This window comes from Petaurus breviceps, unplaced genomic scaffold, assembly GCF_028583685.1.
Source record: "Petaurus breviceps papuanus isolate PSGF00001 unplaced genomic scaffold, PetGlider_PUasm1.0 156, whole genome shotgun sequence".
NCBI classification, from domain to species: Eukaryota; Metazoa; Chordata; class Mammalia; order Diprotodontia; family Petauridae; genus Petaurus; species Petaurus breviceps.
In genome coordinates, this window is record NW_027185720.1 from 2524205 (window position 1) to 2541892 (window position 17688).

General features: G+C 35.7%; 1 protein-coding gene across 1 annotated transcript in view; it reads left to right on the forward strand.

Annotated features, from left to right (window-relative positions):
• The window catches only part of TRHDE (thyrotropin releasing hormone degrading enzyme), a 504503-nt gene that overhangs the window by 222710 nt on the left and 264105 nt on the right, over nucleotides 1-17688 (forward strand). Inside the window, exons 4-5 of the mRNA XM_069081944.1 lie at nucleotides 9002-9156; nucleotides 11585-11698. Coding sequence (XP_068938045.1) covers nucleotides 9002-9156; nucleotides 11585-11698 — 269 coding nt within the window. The remainder of the gene's footprint in view (nucleotides 1-9001; nucleotides 9157-11584; nucleotides 11699-17688) is intronic.

Sequence of the window (17688 nt, forward strand, 5' to 3'; positions counted from 1 at the left end):
TGTGTGTGTGTGTGTGTGTGTCTGGTATGAACAAAATATGCTGGATGCCTTGGGAAGTCCCAGTCTGCATAATAGAATACTTTCCAACAAGAAGCTTACAGTTTAGAATGGGGGAAAAACAATTATATAATTTCTCTTCTCTAAATTCCATCCTTTCCACTCTCACTGGCACCACTCTAGTTTAGATTCTCATTATCTCTCATTTCAATTGTTTTAGTAAATTTAGTAGACTTAATTTAATAAATTTAATTCTAATAAATAGCCTACCTCCTCTTATAACTCCCCCATCTTATGTATCTGAAACTGCACTGTTAAACTAATATTACTTTAAAAAGAGAGTAGGTTCTTGACCATGTTCTTCCTGTGCTAAACATGTCAATGACTCTCCATTGCTTATCACATTCAATTAACACAAGATCATCATCACAAGTTTCCCTCACTTGTTGGAGTTCACACTTGGTAGAGTACCTGGACTTCCAGAGTCTGGTTTTAACTTGTCTGAACAACTTTATTATCTACCTCTTTCCACACATTCTACTGCATTGCTCTTTGAGTCCTAACCTAAATTTACCCTTTCTGGCCACAATGCCTTTTGCATATTCCATTTCTCATACTTGGAACAATCTCTTCTCACATTTCTGCTTCTTGAAATCTTTTTCTTACTTTAAGTCTTAAGTCAAATTTCACCTCTTACATAAAATTTATTTTTTATCCTTCCCCCCCTTTCTATGAGTATCTCTTTTCTCACTTTAACTCTCTTCTGTGCTTCTTGTATTATATGACATGGTTTACTGTGTACTTGTTTTATCTCCTCTTAGATTGTATAAAATAAAATACTCTGAATTTGAAAGCAATTCAGAGGTCATGTACTGTATTTTAATCTCTATCTGACTGTGGGCTCATGTATTAGAGCTAAAAGGAATGTTAGAGAATCTGCACTCAAATCCCAGCTCTGCAGGACCTTGGACAGATCACTTTAAATCTCTGGGTTTCAGTTTCTTCATCTGTAAAATGTGCGGGTTGGGCTAATGTTCCTTTCATCTCTAGAGCTAAGACTTAATGACCTTCTATGATCTCATGTTCTAGTAGTCCAACTTTGTAATTTTACAGAGGAAGATATGGTGCTCCCCAAAGGCCAAATGACTTTACTAATGTCACACAGGTAGTACAGTAGTACTACTTACTTTTGCATTTGTGGTGGCTATTAATCAAGTCTCAGGTGGGAAAGCTTGTAATAGTTCATTTCCTACTGCCTTCAAAGGCAACGATTTATACTTTTGGACACTTGATTATGTTGAAGAGTTTTCTCTTCCATCAAAACTGCCTCTGCAATCATACTCTGGGGTCAAGCAAAAGAAGTACTAATCTCACTTCCTCATTACAGCAAAACCCTTCACATACTTGGATATAGCTATCGTGTCAACCTCTGTCTTCACCAATATAAACACCACCAAAACCTGGAGGGGAGGTACTTGGTATTGTTTGACCTTTCCTTATCCCTCCTACACTCTCTTTTATATAGAGAATAGTTGAGGTTGCTTAATAACCATAAGAAAACATTTAAAGTGAGAAGGGACCTTAGAAGTCACTGAGCCCAGCCCCTCATTTTACAGATAAGGAAACTGAGACCCAGAGAGGGTGAAATGATTTCCTCTAAGTCAAACAACTAGCATCTGAGACAGGAATTGAACACAGGTTCAATTTACTGCAATTCCAAGATTCTGTCTATTCTACAAATCTACTTCTCTCTATTACAAAAATGTTGTTTGAGTATATAACCTTACTATAATGCAGAATGTGCTAAGTGAGGCACAAACAAAATGCCATTGGATTCCAGAGGAATCACATTCACTTGGTGCAGCCAGAAAGTGTTTCTTAGAAGATAGGGAAAAGTCTTATTCTTCTTCAGGGATTTTATGGCTCTGTGATTTCCTGATGTGTATAGTTAATCTAGCAGTGCATATCATATTTATATTATGTATTTTATGTTATCTGGGGGAATATAGACAATATTTACCGAATTCTCAACAATGTAAGGATTTATAAGACAGAGAAATCAGGGGAAGTATACTGGAAGAGGTGTCCTTTGAACTGACCTTTGAAGGATGGGTAGGATTTCATAAGAAGTAGCAACATTATTTTTGTATAGCCTTTAAAATTCCATTTAATATTCCTAGGGGGTTTGCCATTTATTCTGATATTAACTTATATGTAAATCAAAATTTTACATTGAAGATGATTAAACTGGGGAGAAGCCATAGTGGAATGATTAAAAATCCAAAATAAAAACCAGTACTAGTTCAAATAAGCTAGAAGGAGCTGACCAAATTTGATATCAAATTATTTCTTGATAAATGGGATAACTGATAGTGGGAGTGTTAGGAAAAGAGATGTATTAATGCCCAGATTAGAAAAGCTTATAATAAATAGCAAGAAAAGAATGAATTATTGCTGAGAACACACACACACACATATGCCCACACAGAGGTTGTGATTTCTTTCCCTCCATATCTCCTCCTTTACATACTTAATGTGTCCCCACCCCAAAATCTAACTCCAAAAAAGAAAAAAAATGATATTTACTCTCAAGATGGGAAAAAAGAGAGTTTAAAAACAAGAGAAATGTAATTTTTTTACTTTTTACATTGCTGTGTATGTATATATTATACTTGTGTTACATATACATATTTATATATATAGAAAGTTTTAATTTTTGTTTAGAAATGCTATAGAATCTAAATATAACAAAGCTTAGTATGATACAGATTTACCTATACTTTGGGTCAATCACATCTGTTCTATTATAGTTACATAAAATAAAGTTTAATATAACTTAGGTATTAGGAATGTCTGACTCATTTTTATATATGCATATTTAATGTGTCATAACATATGTAGTGATTTCATGGCCTTTGAGATGATTACAACAAAATGAAGCTCAAATCTAGACAGTCACTGTTTGTCTAGATAGTGCTAATGTTTTTCAGTGTTTGCTCTTTAAATGTTCAGAGAAAAAATAGTTATTACATGTACTTTCCCCTGAAAGTAAAGGTTACATTATTCATTATAATCAGAGGTCTGTGTCTTTACTGGTGCCTTACTTCATTTTATCTCAAAAAGATGAAGTCGAGGTAAAATTTTTTTCTCTTTGGTTTTTTACTTTTCTTTACTTTATGTGGATTACATAAAATAAAATCTGAAACCCCTACTATAGGGTGTAGCATGAGTCAGGGAAAAGCTAAGTTGAAAGTGCATAGTGTCATTGTTCAATTCTTCAGTCATGTCCGACTCTACATGACCCGTGGACTCTTATCCATAGGTTTTCCTTGGCAAATATACTGGAGTGGTTTGCCATTGCCTTCTTCAGTGTGCCCCCATTTTACATATGAGGATCTGAGGCAAATAGGCGTTAAGTGACTTCCCACAGATAGTAAGTGTCTGAGGTTACATTTGAACTCACGTCTTCCTGACTCCAAGCCTGGTGCTCTATCCACTACATCACCTATCTGCCCCAATTTAGCACACAGTGGATGCTTAATAAATACTTGTTGATTGCTTTTTCGATGTTGATGTTATGGTACACAATTTCCATTCTTTTTTTTACTCTTTTAAAAATTTATTTATTTTTACTTTTCAACATTCACTTCCATAAGTTTTTAATTTTCTCTGCCTCCCTCCCCTGCCCCTCCCCAAGATGGCATGCAATCCAATATAGGTTCTACATATGCATTATTATTAAACATATTTTTGCATTAGTCATGTGGTGTAGAAGAATTAGAACAAATGAGAGGAACCATGAAAAAGAAAAAAACTAAATTAAACAATAACAAAAGAGAACAAATAGTTATGCTTCAGTCTTCATTCAGCCTCCTTATTTCTTTCTCTGAATGTGGATGGCATTTTCCATCATAAGTCTTTTGAAGTTACTTTAGGTCCTTGCATTGCTGAGAAGAGGTAAGTCTATCAAAGCCAGTCATCACATAATGTTGCTGTTATTGTGTACAATGTTTTCCTGGTTCTACTCACTTCACTCAGCATCAGTTCATATAAGTCTTTCCAGGTTTTTATGAAGTCCACCTGATCATCATTTCTTATAGCACAGTAGTATTCCTTTACATTCATATAATACAACTTGTTCAGCTGTTTTCTAATTGATGGGCATCCTTCAGTTTCCAGTTCTTGACCACCACAAAAAGAGTTGCTATAAATATTTTTTTACATGTGGGTCCTTGTAATGCCATGCACAGAAGCTTTCCAGAAGAACTGCTACTGTGAACAGCTTTTGTTTTAAGATTCTGATTACTCGGTATAGTTATCACTCTATTCCATAACAAAAACAAAACATCCAAGGAAAATCAAGGTACAGCATAATTTAAAATACAGCATTCACCATATTTTAATTTATCACAGAAAATTGCAATATAATATTCACAACATAGTCTCAAAGTAAAATAGTCACTCTTAAGTTAATTCAATCAGTAACAAAATACTGACTCTTTAGTTAATTCAATCAGTCACTTATCAGTAGTATCAAAGTACACAGTCAAAGTCTTCCACTTTTGGGGCAAAGTCTTGATTAACTCAGTCAGTCACTAATCAGTAACAATAGTCAAAGTACTCAAAGTAAAATCAGTCACTTATTCAGCAAAGTCTTACTAAGTATCATACACAAAACCTTCTACCCCTTAGGTAACTAGTAACCTATAATTCCATAATTACTCAGTACCCAAGGAGAGGTCTTTCCTTCTTGACTTGGAGCCTGTTCTCAGATTCCCTGGATCCCCTTCCATGGTGCCAGATTTTACCTAGATTCAACAGACTGTCACCTGGGTTCAGTGGCAGACAGCTCCCAATTTCTTGGCCAGCTCTCTGGGGAGGTCCTGCTCCACACTGAAGTTCACAGGGTCTGGTCCATGTCAGCTCCTTCACCATTTCTGCTTCAAGGAATTCAAGGCTCAACCAAGCCACAAACAAACAAAGTCTCAGCGTTCTAGTCATGCTTCAGTCACCTGGGCTCCTGGATCCTGGGCTCTGGGGCTCCTAGCTCCAGATTCTGTACTTCTGGGCTCCTGGCCTCCTGACTCTGGGGTCCTGGGATCCTGTTCAGAAGCAGCTCCACAAAGACAAGTTTTCAGGACTCAGTTCTCCATTCTTCTGTAGCTGTTCTGCCACCAGATCTCGATCTCAAGGAAATTCTGACTGTGCCTCTCTGGGGCTTTTCTTATATACACAGTATTACCTACTTCACTTCCTTCAGCCAACCTCTTCCTGTTAGGTCAGTTAACAAGAGACAGGCGTTCATACCTTCTTTCCCCCTAATCAGAGGCTTGATCAGTTACTAAGTGTTAAGTACCTGCTATTTTTGCCAACACAAAGGGATCTTCAAATTCAAAATTACATTACCATTACAGTCCTTCTCCCATTTGTATGATATTTTTGGGAAACAGCTGTAAAGTAGTCTTGCTGGGTGAAAGCACATTTTTATAGCCCTTTGGGCATAGTTCCTGATTGCTCTCCAGAATGGTTGGATCTGTTCAAAATTCCATCAACAATGAATTAGTGTTCCAATTTTCTCACATCTCTAGCATTTATAATTTTCCTGTTTTGTCATGTTAGTCAATCTGTTAGGTGTGCTCTGGTTCCTCAGAGTGGTTTTGATGTGCACTTCTCTAATCAGAAATGATTTAGAGCATTTTTTTCATATGACTATAGATATCTTAAATTTCTTCCTCAAAAAACTACCTGTTCAAATCCTTTGACCATTTATCAATTGGGTAATGGCTTGTGTTCTTATAAATTTGACTCAGTTCCCTCTATATATTTAGAAATCAGACCTTTTTCAAAGACACTGGTTGTAAATATGCTTTCTCAATTTTCTGTTTCCCTCCTAATCTTGGTTGAATTGGCTTTGTTTGTGTAAAACCTTTTCAATTTAATGTAATCAAAATTATCCATTTTGCATTTCATAATGTTCTCTATCTCTTGTTTGATCATAAATTCCTCTGTTCTCCATTAATCTGACATGTAAACTATTCCTTGCTCTCCTGATTGGCTTTTAGTATCAGCCTTTATATCTAAATTGCATACCGATTTGGACTTTATTTTGGTATACGGTGTAAGATGTCGGTATTTGCCCAGGTTCTGCTATGTTATTTTCCAATCTTTCCAGCAGTTTTTGTCAGATAGTGAGTTCTTATCTCGGAAGCTGGGGTCTTTGGGTTTATCAGACAGTAGATTACTATAGACATTGACTACTGTGTCATGTGTACCTAATCTATTCCACTGATCCAACACTGTATTTCTTAGCCAGTACTAAGTAGTTTTGATGATCGCTGCTTTATAATACAAATTAAGATCTGGTATGGCTAGGCCTCCTTCCCTAAAATTTCTTTTCATTAATTCCCTTGATATTCTGGACCACAGTTTCCATTCTTTCTATGAGATTGAATTCCTCAGAGGTTGAATTACATTCTTGCTGTATTAAATTAAATTAATGTAGCCAAATATTCGCTGCATTGTACAGCAAGTATGTATGACTCCTGTAAAATGAACTTAATACAGTGCAATTCAACACACTTTTGTTGAGCTCCTACTTTGTATAAGATGGTATGCCTAGCACTGGGGATACAAAAATTTTAAAAAAATGTCATATTTCTATAAAAAAACAAAACCCACAACAAAAAACAAACTTATGTCCCCTTGAGAGATTCAATATAACCTCAATACAACCCTTAGCAAAACTTTGTTTCTAATTATACCTCTTATTGCCCATCGTCACCAATAGGTATTTATTGAACATTTACTTTGAGAAGAAGAGTGTTGTACTATGTCCCTAGGAAGCACACAGTATAAGATATTGTTTTCACTCTAGAGCAGCTCTGTGCCTCAATTCCTATTCCTCTGTCCCCAGATTGCTTGATCAGGTACCTGGGCCTCCTTCTGAATATTGTGGACACTTTGATTCTATTAGCTTAATCACTCTACTTAGATCATGTCATTAACTGTTTCCTCTTGGCTAAAGTCAATGACCCGTACTAGAAACCTGCCTTCCTCCATCAGTTCTCTGTCATCTGACTGATTGTTCCTCCATTACGACTCCCAAATCCTGAATTCTTTATCTGGAATCTGTTTTTGTGCTGTCTATATAGTACTGTGTCTGTACTAAATCTATATCCAGTGGCCTTTCTCATTCTGTATATTACAAATGCTGAATGAGCTAGTGGACTTAACCACCTGTTCCCTTGGCTCTGTCTTTGTAATATTAAAAAAAAAAATTCCAATTTCATTCTGATGCCCATATTTGTACCTCTTTTTTTTTTTTAGCACAGAGCTTCAATAACAATCTACTTTTAAAAAAAACCTTTTATCTGTCCTTCATTTTTGTTGTTTTTGAGTAATTTCAATCATGTCCAACTATTTGTGGCTCCATTTTGTGTTTTCTTGGCAAAGATATTGGAGTAGTCTGTCATTTCCTTCCCAGCTCATTTTACAGATGAGGAAACTGAAACAAACAGGGTTAAGTGACTTGCTCAGGGTCATACAGATAGCAAGTGTAAACTCAGGAAGATGAATCTTCCTGATTCCATACCAGGTACTCTATCAACTGTCCCACCTAGCAGCCCTCCTCTGTCCTTCACGGCCAAACTCAAGTACCATGCTCTTCAAGAAGTCTCCTCTCACAATCCCTGCCTTATTTGGACTTCTTTTAATACAGTTATTTTACCTTGTTCTATGGCTTATTTTCTTGTCTTCTCCTCTGTAAAAAATTTCAAACTTCTGGAATGCAGAGACCATGTCCTTTTCATTTTTATTTTCAATGTCTGACCCAGTATCTTTCAGAGAATAGCTCACTAAATATTTGTTGAGGGCATCTAGGTGGTGCATTGGATAGAGTGTTGGGTCTGAAGTCAAAAAGTCTTATCTTTTTGAGTTCAAATCTGGCCTCAGACGCTTACCATGGGCAAATCTTTTAAGCCAGTTTATCTCAGTTCCTCATCTGGAAAATGAGCTGGAGAAGGATATGGCAAACCACTTCAGTATTTTAGTTCAGGTCATGAAAAGTTGGACATGACTGAACAACAACAAGTATCTGTTGAGAGAATAAGTATTAAACATGACACATAATCTTTTGTAAAGAAATAGCAAAACAGGATACAATTTTAGAGTTGGAATAGATTTAATGATAACCTAGACCAGCCCTTTTATATGATAGGGAAGGATATGAGAGGATATGATCTCATGGCTGGGGAACCTATGACCTCAAGGCCACATGTGGACCTCTAGGTCCTCAAGTGTGGCACTTTGACTGAATCCAAATATCACAGAATAAATTCTCTTAATAAACGGATTTGTTCTGTAAAACTTGGACTCAATCAGAAGGCTGTACCCAATGACCTAGAAGGCCTTGTGGGGCCTTAAACCTCCAGGTTTCCTACCTCTGGGATACATAGAGAGGATAGAAGGGTGCATAGAAAGGCTGCATACAAATATAAATAACATGTTCATGATTACAATATATTTCCTGCCATAGAGGGGACTAGAGGTCTGATATTTAGGAACAGACATGTTCAGAAATATATCTTAAAATGTATCTGTAGTATTACAGAAAAGTGAGACCCTTTTTATGAAATGATCTCCCAAGTAAATTGAATCTATTTTCTTTGGTGGTTGCTATAGATTTGTCATTGTGGATCACTGCTTTGGAAAGAAGACTTGATTTGTTAAAATTTATTAAGATGCATCTTTCAGGTACAGAACTGGTATTTCCAGGTCCCTATGGCCTTAGGTATGTAGATATACTCTGATGAATTAAATCAACTGATGTTTAATGTTCAAAGTACCTATCCTCATAGGGACATGGTATGTGTTATAATAATTCTGTTCTGCTCAGAACAATCATTCTTTTTCATTATGATTTCTGAATATTTCTAGAAAACAGATATCTAATTCAGTGATAGCTTTTGTAATAAACATTATTCTCCCCCCCCCTTTCTCTTCCTAGATCTTTTAGCTGTGCCTAAGCATCCATATGCTGCTATGGAGAACTGGGGACTAAGTGTTTTTGTGGAGCAAAAGATACTCCTGGATCCCAGTATTTCATCCATTTCCTATTTGCTGGATGTCACAATGGTCATTGTTCATGAGATATGCCACCAGGTAGGAGGGAAAAAAAGAGGATTGGGTGCAAGTACACTGCATGGAATGAATTACAACTACAGAAGACTTATAAGTATTTTGATTAGGTGCCAACCTAATATCTTATTAAATTAGTTGTTTTAATTACATGCAAAGCACTATGTTGTTTTACTAGAAGGTGTGACTTTACAAACACAAAACAAACATACAGCAAATTGCTCTGATCAAATAACATAAACGAGCTGCCTTTCTTGAGTTTTGTTTAGACGGTAAAGTGGCACTCCTGCCCAGACACCTCCTCAGAGACCAGGTTCAATGTCTGCTCTCTACCAACCTGCTTCTCCTTTCTTTTGATTATACTGATTGCTGTATATATTTGGTAAGCACAGTGATAGGTCTTGAAAGTGATTTATTGCAAGCCTGCAAGATACAGGCTGAGTTTTGGGTGCGTGTCAAAATTTGCTCTTGCTGAAATCAATTTGTTATTCCCTTTTTCCCCAACACGTAGCCACTTAGGAAGTCTTTCACTTACTCAGACATGGACTGTCTCTTCACAAACCATAGGGTTTTGTTTTGTTTTTTGGTCTGTGTAGAGGTCAATGAAATAAGGTGCATTACTAATGTGGTAATATACATTAAAAACATCATGATAAATCTCTGATATGCATATGTATCTATAGGCATATGAAGATATAGAGTTATATAGACAAAACTTCTATGATTTAATCAGCAAGGGGGAACCCCAGTGTGGGAACAAGATCTGTCAAACCGGATCAGAAATTCTTCTGGGCCTTCCTTTCCAGACCCTAGGAAATTGCCTGAGGCACACAGGGTCTACCTGACTTGCCCAGGGTCACATAGCTATTCAATGTCAGAGACAGAATTTGAATACAGGTCTTCCTTATGCTACTTCCAACATGCTATCTACAGTACCATTTCATATTTATTAAAAAAATTCTAAAGAAGTTTGCTAATAAAGACAGTCTATCCTTCCATTGAAAACAAATAATCATAGATCTTAGTTTAGAACAAGTGAAATCTTGTGTGTCATTCATTATAACTTTCATCTTCTGTGAGACTGAACCCTTTTGAAAAGTGGATTTCAAAATAGATCATTGACCATGTCAGGACCATAGAGCACATCTGGGGCCCAAATGTAAATGAATAGCTTTTAAGGAATCATAGAGCAATGTTAATGTGGGAAAGTGTGTTCTCATTGCTAATTCCCATCTGTTGAGTAAATAGCAAATGAATATAGATAATGTTATGATATCCTCTAGCAATCATCTACCTTTTAAAGTGATCCTCATAACAAGATCATTTGTTGAAAGAGTTCTTTGATTCTGATTTGTCAGGGTCTGTCCATGGTTTTTTTTTTCCTATGATAGAACAAGCACATCATTGCTTGTGATGGCAGAAATATTCAGATCCTTTGCAACCTGGTATTCTGGAAGGATTATTGAATTTGGAGTCGAGACCCAAGTTCAAATCATGACTTTTTACTTACTAGCTATGTATCCTTCAGCAAATCACTTCATACGTAGAGCATTATTTTCATCTTCTGAAAAATGGTCATGATATATTACCTACTAAAACAGAGAGAACTATGAAGAATGCATGAAATTTCTGTTATCTCATCAGCATGGAAAACTTCCAATGTGTTAACTCCCTCCACCAGTGCTGATCACAGACAGTCTCTCTTAGCAGATAAGCCATAGAGAGTTACTGGAGGCACATCAAGTTTAAGTGACTTGCACAGGGTTAAGTAGTTGCAGAGGTTGAACATTAACCTGGAGACTTCTGATCCCAAACCCAGCACTTGATCCTCTATGCTATAACACATCTATTATTATAAAAAAAAACCCAGTGTTTTCTAAAACTTAAAGTGACCTACATATGAGTTATTATTATCAGACACTGATGCAGTGGCATAGTGGTCCCTTCCAATGCTAAATATTTGATTTTATGAAGTGGACAGGAAGAAACATTTAAGCACTTACTATGTGCTGGACATTGTATTAAGAACTTTACAAATATTATGTCAGTATGTCTATAACTCTAATTTGATAGCTAGAGGGTTCATCAGATTATCTAGCCCAACTGCCTCATTATACAGATGAAGAACTAGGATCAGTTCCAAGAAAATTAAGTGTTTTGCCCACTGAAGGAGCATGGCAGAACCAGAGATAAAAATCTATGTCTCCTAACCTTTTATCAAGTGATCTCTTCACTATAATATGCTGTCCTCCATACAAACTGGGTTGCTTCAGAAAATTAGAGTGATCTGCCATGTTTCTCTCCAGTGGTTGGAGATTTCTACATTTCTTAGTAAATGGGGGGAGAGGAGGACTACATTAATTTCAATCAACTGTTAAGCCAATCTAATTATTTTAGTCTGTTTCTGGAACTTTCTCGGTATGACATAATTACAATTGCATTTGCCCCATAGTGGTTTGGTGACCTGGTGACTCCTGTCTGGTGGGAGGATGTATGGCTGAAAGAAGGTTTTGCTCACTATTTTGAATTTGTTGGCACTGACTACCTCTACCCAGGCTGGAATATGGTAAGTTCATTTTTTTTTCATGCTACCAGGAAGTCCTTGGTGAAAGGTTATTTTCTGTTGCTTTATGTTTATGGTATAGCCAGAGATGACTAAAAATGCCCAGTGATGCATGCAAGGATCAGATGTCTAATAAAGCAAAATCAGAAGTTGTAAAATCACTTGACAGTATTCCAAGATGGTTATCTTTCACTTGTTTCAGAAGAAATGAGGTCAAATCTGTTATTGCCTAATCTATTACAGATCTCATTGCTCTTAATCAAGAAGTTTTCAAATTTTGTTGCTATTTAAAGAACACCGTTCTTCAAACTTAGCTCAATATAATATAAAAGGGTTAACTGATATTTTTTTAAGTGTATTGTTTTATTTAAAATGAGATCAGGCAGGAATGTAATTCAAAAATTGGCAGGAATATTTTGATCATTTTTTTTTGTTACAGACACCTGCAATATACTTGAAAATAATTTTTAAGTAAGGGGATAACATTACCAAATAGTGCTTATGAATACCTCACTCTAGTTAATTTTTCTCTAGCTCCTTTATCAGTGTGCCAAGGAACTGAGCTGGGAATGTTATTTCTTAAGCAGTGCTATCTCAGTGAGTTATGTCAGGGATGACATTTTGGAGGTGTTTTGAGCAACTTTGAATTTTCTCACTGTTTGTCATATTCTGCCACACAGTTACCCCAGATTATTAAATGTAGGTGACTGAGTTTGCATTAAGCCTATCTAAGATAGAAGTTGTTTGGGAACCAAGCTATGAATTTATATTAAGTAGAACTATACTGTAGGCTTATAGAATAACTAAATTTTCTTGGTCCTACAAAGAAGGTACCAGCTGGATCTCCCCTCTGAGCTAATGAAAGTATAAAATAAATGAAATCATAATTTTAACTGTTTTTTGCTATCCAAATCATTGATGATCTGATGTCACATGACATTATTATATAAATACATGATTGAGTGAGGAGCCGTGGTGAAATAGGGGGCATCTGGAACTGTTCTCTCATAAAAATCAACATACTTACCTACTGAGAGAGAAACACTATATTTTGTTTTGTATAAACTAATCATTGTTGTGCATTATAGGTATAAAAAATTTCTCTATAGCCTAAAAATAATTCAAATACACACACATATTTCAATTCCGTGCATGCAGAGTTTAGTCCCATATTTACATAGAAATGTAGCTCAATAGTAAGTCTGAGTTGAAGATACTGCTGAAAAAGTTTGATCTTTTATCTTGCATGGATTGCTTTATGATGATGTTGAGATTAATTAAATGATACAAAGTACTTTGAAGAAAAAAGCTAATTAAATACTAAGCTGTGTTGTTTATTTTGAGTTTTATGAAATGAGTTTGAAATGAAAAATTAATGTTTAAATAAACTCAAAATGTTTTAGAAAAGCATGCTGTTACTGGTTTTTTAGGTAAGCCTTTTTAATTTTTAGCCACTTTACTTAATTTTTTTATCATGCATGGTTCACTTCCCAATTTTTGATTTCATTATGAAATAAGCTACTTTATTGGGAAGGACATGGTCTTTGACTTCTTGGGTTGCTATAGCTGGCTATCTATTAATCATTATGAAAAATACATTTTGAATTAAAAATTCATCCTAAGAATTATACATTCAGTGGTGGCTTAGCTTTTGGTGATTTTAGTCTAATGATATGTTATAACTCTCAATGTTCTCATAGCAGATTTTAGCTGAATCATTCATTCTTCTTATATCTATTCATTGAACCTCCAAATTCAAATCTTATGGAGGGACACATTTGGAAGAGATAATTGGAAATGGACATACCGTGTAATTGACACTACTGAAAGCTTTGTATTTTAATAGGAGGCAGGATGCATTAGAGAAATGAAAAATCTTAGGGTCACCAAGGTGTAAGGAGTTAAGTCTCAGAAACTGAACTTGTATTTATGGAAGAAGAATTGCAAAATCCCATTGCTACAAATATTCATAATATATTTTTTAAAAGAAAAGTCACAAAGATATAAATCCATCATCATAAATTATAAAACTAGTAGAAAGAGGAAACCATGTTAAAGCATGTAAAATTGGAGGCATTTTTATTCCTCCGTCTTACCATAACTTTTCTCACATCTGTCTCCTTCCCTTTCATCACATGGCTACTACCCTAGCTCTAGCCCTCATAACCCTTTACCTGGACTATTTGAATACTTTGTTAATTTATCTTTCTGCTTCTAGTCTTCTCCAACCCCAATCCACCTTCTATATTGTTGCTGAAGTGATTTACCAAACTACAAGTCTGAGCATGGCACTCCCCTCCTCAACAAACATTTATAACTCCCTATTACCTGTAAGCCTTATTTGAACTTCTCCTTTGGGCATCTAAAACAGTTCACAACCTTTCTCCTTCCAAATTTTCCAATCTTTTAACACCTTATTCCCTTTTATATACACTGTGGTCAAGCCAAATTGGCTTTCATGTTGTGTTTCATACATGATATTTAATTTACAATCTTCTCTGTATCTAGAGACACTTTCTCCTTTCATCTGCTTCTTAGAATCACTAATTTTCTTTTAAGTTTAGCTCAGGCACCATCTTCTACATGAAGTCTTTCCTGATCCCTCTAATTTCTATTGCCCTTTCCAAAATTATATTAGTTTTATATATGTCTATATATGCAAATGCTGTCTCTCCTGGATAGAGTGTTAGTTCTTTTAGGGAAGGACCATTTTAGTTTTTTATTTGTAACCTGGACATGTAGCACAATACCTAGAACATAGTAGGCTCTTAATGTTTATTGGTTATTGATGATGTCATTATTTTTAATAACGTCCAGAATTGCCTGGTTTTCCTAATCTCTGATTTTGCTTGTTGGTGAAATAAAACAATCAGAAATACCCTAAGAAAGTTGCTTTCTATGTATCTCATTTTTTTTTCTTTCTCCATGGAAAATAATTTACTAGAACATGTCAGCCAACTCAAAACAAACAGGGCATGGAGTGATGCTTAGGATACACAAGAATTTTTCATAAGGTATCAGCAAAACATCATGAGGAATAGTCTGGAAGAAAGAATGTCAACAGTAATCCATATTACCACATAAATGTGGACAGAAAGTTACTCCAGATAGGATTGTCTAGCCCCCACTAGAGAGGAGCCCCAAAGAGCGTTATCAGAACCCGGACTAGTGATAGGAATGTGTGGGTCAGAGAGGTGACCTTTTCTGCTTCTGATTTTAAAGTTGTGATTTCATGGCCCTCCAATGTCCTAGTTTATAGAACTTGAATATAATGTCAGTTTTCTCGACAGATACTTATTGCATTCTGTCTTAGAGTTATGGTGGTTGTTGTCTATTCAATTGTGTTTCAGTTGTATACAACTCTTCATGACCTCATTTGGGGGTTTTCTTGGCAAAGTTACTGCCATTTCCTTCTCCAAATCATTTTACAGATGAGGAACTGAGGCAAACAGGGTCAGATTTGAACTCAGGAAGATGAGTCTTCCTAATTCTAGGTCCAGCAGGAACCCCTAAATTGCAAAGTATTAATGAAGTTCTTTCCCTATTTAATGCTAAAACCTTCTCCTACTTTGGTTTCATAAGCAATAACACACTATACTTCCCAAAGTGTCATCAGTTTTTGATAGCGAAATCTTAACTTTTGTCATTAGAATCAGAATCTTACACTGGGAAGGGATTAAGGCAACCTACTCATTCTCTAAATTTTTTAAAAATTAATTTGTTTGTTTACTTTTAGTTTACAAGATTCAATTCCACAATTCCTTGAGTTTCAAATTTTGTCCCCCTCCTTCCCCTATCCCCCCCCCATGGAGGCATACAATAGGATCTGCAAATACTTTCACATTAGACATTAGTCAGATTATAAAGATGGATTGTATCAGATGGAATGAACAATGGGAAAGAGGAAATAAAACCAGAGAAGAAAAAGAAAAAGATCAGGTGATTTGCTTCAATCTGGATTCAAACTCAGTTCTTTCTCTGAATATAGACATCTTTCTCCATCATGAGTTTTTTGGGATTGACTTATATCACTGCATTGCTGAGAAGAGTCCAGTCTATCAAAGTTGGTTATCACACATATGTTGTGTCTGTAATTGTGTACAAATTTCTCCTGGTTCTACTCTTATCACTCAGCATCAGTTCATATAAGCCTCTCCAGGTAAATATGAAGTCCATCTGATCCTCGTTTCTTATAGCACAATAGTATTCCATTACATGCATATACCACAACTTGTTCAGCCATTCCCCAATTGATGGGCACCCCCTTAATTTCCAATTCTTTGCCACCACAAAAAGAGCTACTATAAATATTTTTTTACATACAGGTCCTCCTCCCACTTCTGTGATCTCTTTGGGATATAACCCTAGAATTGGTATTGCAGTGGCAGCTAGGTGGCACAGTGAGTAGAGTGCTGGCGCCAGAGTCAGAAGGACCTGAGTTTGGATCTAGCCTCAGACACTTAACACACACACACAAAATACTACCCGTGGGACCTTTGGCAAGGTAATTAACCCCAACTGCCCTCCAAAAACAGCAAAAAAAGTGGTATTGCTGGATTAAAGCATATGAAATTATTTATAGCCCTTTGGGCATAATTCCAGATTGCTCTCCAGAAAGGTTGGATCAGTTCACAACTCCACCAGCAATGCATTAGTGTTCCAATTTGCCCATATCCTCTCCAGCATTTGTCATTTTCCTGTTTTGTCAACTTAGCCAATCTGACTGGTGAGATGTGGTACCTCAGAGTTGTTTTGATTTGCATTTCTCTAATCAATAGTGATTTAGAACATTTCTTCATATGCTTATAGATATCTTTAATTTCTTTCTCTGAAAACTGCCTGTTCATATCCTTTGACCATTTATCAATTGTGGAATGACTTGTATTCTTTGACTCAATTCTCTGTATATTTTAGAAATGAGTCCTTTATCATAGACATAGGTTGTAAAAATTCTCTCCCAGTTTCCCACCTCCCTCTTAATCTTGGTTACATTGGCTTTGTTTATACAGAAGCTTTTCAACTTAATGTAATCAAAATTATACATCTTGCATTTTATAATGCTCTCTAATTTTTGTTTGGTCATAAAGTCTTTCCCTCTGCACAAGTCTGACAGGTAAACTATTCCTTGCTTTCCCAGATTGCTTACAGTATCAACCTTTATACCTATATCATGCACCCATTTAGACTTGATTTTGGTATATGGTGTTAGATTATGGTCTATGCCCAGTTTCTGCCATACTATATTCCAGTTTTCCCAGCAGGTTTGTCAAATACTGCATTCTAACCCCAAATCTAAGGTCTTTGGATTTATCAAACAATGGATTACTATAGTCATTGATTGCTGAGTCTGTTGTACCCAATCTATTCCATTGATCCACTCCTCTATTCCTCAGCCAGTACCAAGTAGTTTTGATGACTGCTGCTTTATAATACAGATTAAAATCTAGTATAGCTAGTCCACCTTCCCTAGCATTTCTTTTCATTAATTTTCTTGATATTCTGGACCGTTTGTTCTTCCAAATGAATTTTGTTAACTGTTTTTTCTAGCTCTATAAAGTAGTTTTTTGGTAAATTGATTGGTATGGCACTAAGTATATAATTTAATTTGGGCAAAATTGTCATTTTTATTATATTAGCTTGACCCAGCCACGAGCAATTGATATTTTTCCAATTAGATCTGATTTTATTTGTGTGAAAAGTGTTTTGTAGTTGTGATCATATAGGTTCTGGGTTTGTTTTGGCAGGTAGATTCCCAAATATTTTATACTATCTACAGTAACTTTAAATGGGATTTCTCTTTCTATCTCTTGCTGTTGAATTTCATCAGAAATATACAGGAATGCCGAGGATTTTTGTCGGTTTATTTTATATCTTGCAACTTTGCCAAATTTATTTATTGTCTCCAGTAGTTTTTTACTTGACTCTCTAGGATTCTCTAAATATATCATCATTTCATCTGCAAAGAGTGATAGCTTGCTCTCTTCTTTGCTTAA